The sequence below is a fragment of the Moschus berezovskii genome, chromosome 23 (assembly GCF_049115385.1).
Source record: "Moschus berezovskii isolate FMDL1 chromosome 23, NW_MosBer_1.0, whole genome shotgun sequence".
Lineage (NCBI taxonomy): Eukaryota > Metazoa > Chordata > Mammalia > Artiodactyla > Moschidae > Moschus > Moschus berezovskii.
Window position 1 is genome coordinate 40,493,763 of NC_142482.1, and position 6,539 is coordinate 40,500,301.

The following is a 6,539-nucleotide window of genomic DNA, read 5'->3' on the forward strand; positions in this document are numbered from 1 at the left end:
CGGGAGCCAGCGAGGGAAATCCTACCCATGGCAAAGGTCAATTGGGGAAGAGGCCTGACGGGCAAAGGCTAATCAGGGCTGGAGGAACCCCCTGGACTTACCTGAACATCTACCCCAAAGAAAACTGGAGTCTGACTGCTTTACTATCTTACGCCTCTTACCAAGTCCTCTAATACTTACAGGGGCTTCCCCCCAACCACCTTTCTCTGAAAACATTAATTCAGAGCTGTAGTTTAAAAGTTCTCCTCGGCTTAATAGGAGTGTTCCAATCCAAGCCCCTCTGATAGCTTTCTAACTTGCATGACAAGTTTGTCTGGGCTCTTACAACTATGAGTGTGACTGTTTATAGCCTCCCAGCCATGCAAGGACAGAAAGCCTAATATTCTAAAATACAGGAATCTGTTGAAGAAGTTAAAATCATTAGAGTAGTACTAAAAAGATTTCATTGTTGAATCAATGCTTGCTGCAGTTTCCTCTATCTATTGTATCCTTGGAAATATATTAATCACATATAGAGAATATAAGTAGTAGCCTTTGATTTAACCACATCAGATCTTAAGTTAATAAATTCCTTTCTTGCAGCTCACTACACTGGTGCCTTATAGGAATGTAACTTTGTTATGTGTCTAGCACCTGACTCTAGGAAAGTCACCTTAAAAGAATATAAGCCTTTTACTTGCTAACTAACCTATTGTTAGGAGAGAGGGCCATAAACTGTTAGCAGGCCCCCTGGCCAGAAGAGGATGTAAACCACCTAAAACTTTTATCACAAGACACACAAAAATAAGCCCTGATCCTGATAAGGGTCAAGACTGCTGACCCCACGCGATTTTGGCGTGACTCTATACCTCCCTTTCTCTGTTTCTTATGCGCATAACTTAGGGTATAAAAGCAACACTGGAAAATAAAGTTTTGGGCCTTGCTCACTGAAGCTTGGTCTCCCCGTGTCGTTCTTTCTCTTTTTCCGTCCTTTTCTCTCTTCTCCTTTTTCTGGTTGAGATCCTTGGAACGCTGGGCCCTCTGAGTTTACTTATCTGCCTGGGCTTCTAAGACCCACTCGAGGGGGTGCCCTGGTGGGGTGCCTCCAGTGATTCGAGAGGGCGCCTGCGGCCTACCTAAACAGAGCAAGCCCCGTGCTGGGGTTTTATTGGTTTCCAGCGTAAACCAAGGAATCATCAGCCCCTTTCTCTCTCTTTCTCTTTCTCTCTGACGCCGATGCCGTTCATCCCGAGGATACCCTGGGCCATATCGAGGCTGGTCCCCGAAAGATATCTTTAAAGCTGGAGATAATAGGATTTCCTGAGGCAATTGGATGTTGGCTGCTGTGTTTTATTTCTGCCTCCCAATCTTTTAAAAGCGGTCAGATGTCATACTTTTCTCTATAAGTCATTTACTGTCTTCCACTGCTAGTGGTAAAGAACCCACCTGCCAATGCAATTAAAAAAGAGACTCAAGTTCGATCCCTGGGTCAGGATGATTCCTGGAGGAGAATCGGGCATCCCACTCCAGTATTCTTATCTGGAGAATTCCCATAGACAGAGGAGCCTGGTGGGCTACAGTCCATGGTGTCTCAAAGAGTTGGACATGACTGAAGTGTCTGAGCACACAAGCACCTACGTCCCATCTCCCTAATGTTTTAGATCTCTTCTCTGCTCATGGTTTGGCTCCAGTTTGATTTGTTCTTACAGATTCATACAATTTTGTATTTAATACAATTTTTATGGTTTTTAGAAAGGAATGGGAATAAATATTTTTGCTAAATTTACTATTTTGAAAAATGAACAATTAAAAAAACTATTTAGATAGCTGGTTATGAGGATAAAATAATAGAAAATATATGTTAAGCTTGGAAAAATGCACCTTAACTTTTTATTCAGCAAAGATTTATACAATTATAAAATGTAAGGTGCCATATTATTTTTATTCTTGATATATATCATTGGAAACCAATGATGTGATTTCCATCCTTCAAAGATGATGCCCTCTAAGCCTTACCAGATTCAGGATCTTCTTTCCTGGAAGGCAACTTTCTTGATTCCACGTATATTTGCAGTTTTATCTCTTCCTTCAAAGTATTACATAGTAAACAGTGAAAGTGACAGTCGCTCAGTCATGTCTGACTCTTTGCAACCCCACAGATTGTAGCCCATCAGGTTCCCCTGTCCATGTTATTTCCCAGGCAAGAATACCAGAGTGGGTTGCCATTTCCTTCTCCAGGGGATCTTTCCAACCCAGGGATTGAACCCAGGTCTCCTGCATTGTGGGCAGATTCTTTACCATCTGAGTTACCACGGAATCTCAGGAATCCCCTATAAAATAAATTTCATGATTTATGAAGCAATTATAATAGATCTATCCTTTAGTATGAATTTCCTAAACACATAGATATTCTATATACTTGCCCTTTTGTTTTATTTTGCATCTATCATGATCTTCAATTAATTTTTAATTGTTTCATAAATCATGAAATGTATTTTATAGGAATATTATGTATTATTCTTCAGTAATGCTGCTGCTGCTGCTGCTAAGTCACTTCAGTTGTGTCCGACTCTGTGTGACCCCATAGACGGAAGCCCACCAGGCTCCCCCGTCCCTGGGATTCTCCAGGCAAGAACACTGGACTGGGTTCCCATTTCCTTCTCCAATGTGTGAAAGTGAAAAGTGAAAGTGAAGTCACTCAGTCGTGTCCGACCCTCAGCGACCCCACGGACTGCAGCCTACCAGGCTCCTCCATCCATGGGATTTTCTAGGCAAGAGTACTGGAGTGGCTTGCCATTGCCTTCTCCGATGAAGTGTACTAGGAATAGAAATATCTTTGTTCAGAGTTTACGTGAGGAATACATTTTCCCCTCGGCTCTGGCAATGGAAAACCGCCAAAATCAAAGCAAGACTTAGATACTGTAATTGATTCACAATTATTAGATCACAGTAGACTAATTGCTATTGGCTTGTCTATGAAAAAAAAAAAAGCATGTTTGAATGAAACAACTTACCAACACATTTTGTTAGGTGTCAAAACCAGAACTCATTTGATTTTCATAAGTGAAACTAGTAGAATTCTGAGTTGCGACTACCCTCAAAATTTATGCCTGGAAAACGTATATTTACTATCAAGGCCACTCCATCTGACACCATGCTTATCACCAAGATCAACGAAGTTTATTAATGATAACTGACATTGACCAGATTCTTACTATATGCCTTCTAAGGTTGTCCTCACTTTAGCAATGGAGACATGATGATTAGAAATGCTTAGTGATTTACCTGGAGTTATGCAGCTGGGAAATAAATGGAGACAGGACATAGAGTCTGATCTCTGAGTTCAAATATTCTTTGCTGCCACACTACTATACTTGTCCTTTCGGAAATAACAGCTTAGGCTCTGTTGTCACCATTGAAAGCAAATGTGTCACACTTATTGAGTGGAGAAAATAAACATGTTTTTTCCATATTATGAAGACAAAAAAAAAATGGACTAACTTATTTTTGCCACATTTTCAGGTGATTATTTTTCATTTTCTTTCCTTCTCTCTCTTTCTTTAGAATTCTGTTTTATTTGGCAGACTTTCTGAAGACTCCAGGCCTGGGAAGCAGTCTCTCAGAATAGCTCTCTTCAGGTGATTATTTTTCCATCCAGATATAAATGAGTAACTAATTATTGACTATGTAAATTGAACATAACTGCAAGCAGTAAGCATATATAGACTAAAATAGAGGAAATATTATGATCAGAAAATTAGAAGATTGAAAAGGTGTTAATTGCTATTTGCTGATCACTTTTTGCATATCTTTACTTATTGTTTTGTGCTGGTCTCAGCCTATGGGTAAACAGTGTTGTGGCTGGCTTAGCCCTTTGTAGTTATTATGATTGCAAGATGCCCTCAACAATAACCACTGAGAAACTTGAAAAAAGAACAAGGTTCATTACTAACAAGTTCAAGAGTATACATGGCAAGTCTGGTCTTGGATAGAGAGAGAGCAGGTCTAGGGTTCTGCTTTCAGTGAGGCTGAAGGTGGTGGCCTTGGGTTTCTGGGTTCCCTCTTCATTGGTGAAAACAGAAGAGAAGGAATTAAAAGAGCAGGAAGTGAAAAACAAGTGGCCCAAATTGTCAGTAACCCAAAATCAACCAAGATCTCTGAAGCAAAAGACTCTGAAACAAAATAGTCCAAGAGTATAGGCAGCTGGCTCTTTATCTATTCATGTGATTAGCAATGGTTGTTTTTTTTAAGAACATTTGAAGTGGATGCCTGCACAGTCATAGCTTAAGTCAGGCACTTGCACTACAAAATGAACAAAGAAAAGCCCCTTAAACTTACACTGCAATGACTTTTGGATCTTTTAATAAACATAATAATTACGTTCACTCATTTTTTACTCCTAAGTAAATATGATACAAAAAAACTTTAATACAACTTGCACAAGCTCAGAAAGGAAGTTGTGGAGTTAAAATCCACACATTTAGAGTCTATTCTCTGCACTGGACATCACACAGCAAATGAAAGCTCTTTATTGTGATAAACGGGAAATTACTTTTAGACAGAGTTGTTTCCAGGAATTGTGAGAATACTGTTGGGAAGGGATAATGTGTAGAAGCAGCCAGGGAAATGATTGTTCAGCACCTCATAAAAATGGAAAGAAATGAAAGACTAAAATGGGGGAAAGGAAGGAAGCAACCAAAAGGAGGGAAGGGAAGGCAAGGCGTAATACAGGAGAGAACAATTGGAAAAATAGAACGAACAGTGGAAAAGGGAAGGAAGGTTGAAGAAAAGCAGGAAGGGAGGCAAGAAACAGAAATTATGTGAATAATGGACAATTAAAGGGTGTGGGCGGAGACGGCAATGGCAAGCCACTCCAGTACTATTGCCTAGAAAATCCCATGGATGGAGGAGCCTGGTAGGCTGCAGTCCATGGGGTCGCTAAGGGTCGGACACGACTGAGCGACTTCACTTTCACTTTTCACTTTCACACATTGGAGAAGGAAATGGGAACCCAGTCCAGTGTTCTTGCCTGGAGAATCCCAGGGACGGGGGAGCCTGGTGGGCTTCCGTCTATGGGGTCACACAGAGTCGGACACGACTGAAGTGACTTAGCAGCAGTAGCAGCAAAGGGTGTGGGAGAGGGCGGCTTCAAAGGGTCCAAAAGAAGCCTGGGAAAGAGGTTGCGAGGTCGGAAGGTTCTGAGGCTGAGTAACAGACAATAAAGGAGACTGTGATGATTGTGCGTGTTCCTTATAGGTTAGTGTTTCTTTAGAGAAAGAAGGTACAAGATGACCTTCCGCTTCATTTTGCCATCAAAAAGTCGACCTCCGTGCGCTCAGCTTCATTTTTTTATAAGCCTAGGTCTCTGGCTCTGTGAAAAAGTCTTCCCAGGGCTCCTTTCACATCTTTATTCCTCAGTGTGTAGATGAGAGGATTGAGGGCTGGAGTCACTACTGTGTACAAGAGGGAGATGAATTTCCCATAAGTATGGGCATAAGAACTGTTGGGCTGGATGTAAACAGCTGTGATGGTCCCATAGAAGAGGGACACAACCATCAAGTGGGATCCACATGTCCCCAGGGCTTTGCGCCAGGCCTGGACTGAATTGATCCTAATAACTGCCTTGGCTATATGTCCATAGGACATCAATATCAGTGCTAAGGGCAAGAGGAGCAAGACCAATGAAGCAATGAATAGCTGGACCTCATTGGCATGGATGTCCACACATGCAAGTTTAATCATTGAGGGTACCTCACAGAAGAAATGATGGAGCCACCGGTGTCCACAGCGAGGCAGCCAGAGGGTGACAGTGCTCTGGGTGAGAGTGTTTCCTACTCCACTCAGCCATGCAACCCCTGCCAGAGCCTGGCACAGCCGTGGGTTCATTACGGCTGCGTAGTGGAGAGGTTTGCACACCGCAGTGTAGCGATCAAAAGCCATTACAGCCAGGAGAACGCACTCAGTGGAGCCCAGAGCCAGAGAGACGTAGAGCTGGACAGCACAGCCCAGGGCTGTTATGGTCTTGGCTGGTCCTCTTAGGTTCCACAGCAGCTGGGGGACAATGCTGGTAGTGAAGCAGATATCAACTAGGGAGAGGTGAGTAAGGAAAAAGTACATGGGTGTTCTGAGTTTAGAGTCTGTGGAGGAGATCAGAATAATGACTGTATTCCCCACCAGAGTCAGGAGATAGGATACCAAAACAAACACAAAGAGTATCTTTTCTACGTTGGGCTGATCAGAGAAGCCCACCAGGATGAAGTCTTCTTTGACACTGCTACTGTTCATGCCCATCACCCTGTTCACAAAAAGGAGGAAAACATGGTAAGAATTCACAGAAAGGATAATGTATCGGCCTCTGGTCACAATGTGGTGGTGGTGGTGGTTTAGTTGCTAAGTTGTGTCTGCCTCTTGTGACTCCATGGACTGTAAGCACGTCAGGCTCCTCTGTCCATGGGATTCTCCAGGCAAGAATACTGGAGTGGGTTGCCATCTCCTCCTTCCTGACCCAGGGATCTAACCTGCACCTCCTACATTGCAGGCAGATTCTTTACCAGTGAAGC

General features: G+C 42.6%; 1 protein-coding gene across 1 annotated transcript; it reads right to left on the reverse strand.

The window, feature by feature from the left end:
- Positions 1-5,328: 5,328 nt before the first annotated feature.
- Positions 5,329-6,270, reverse strand: LOC129543411 (olfactory receptor 2G3-like). The gene has a single exon (XM_055406510.1). The coding sequence runs from the start codon at positions 6,268-6,270 to the stop codon at positions 5,329-5,331; it is 942 nt and encodes a 313-aa protein (XP_055262485.1).
- Positions 6,271-6,539: the final 269 nt, after the last annotated feature.

Coding starts and splice junctions, on each gene's coding strand:
- LOC129543411 (XM_055406510.1), bottom strand. CDS start 6,270: ATGGGCATGAACAGTAGCAGTGTCAAAGAAGACTTCATCCTGGTGGGC.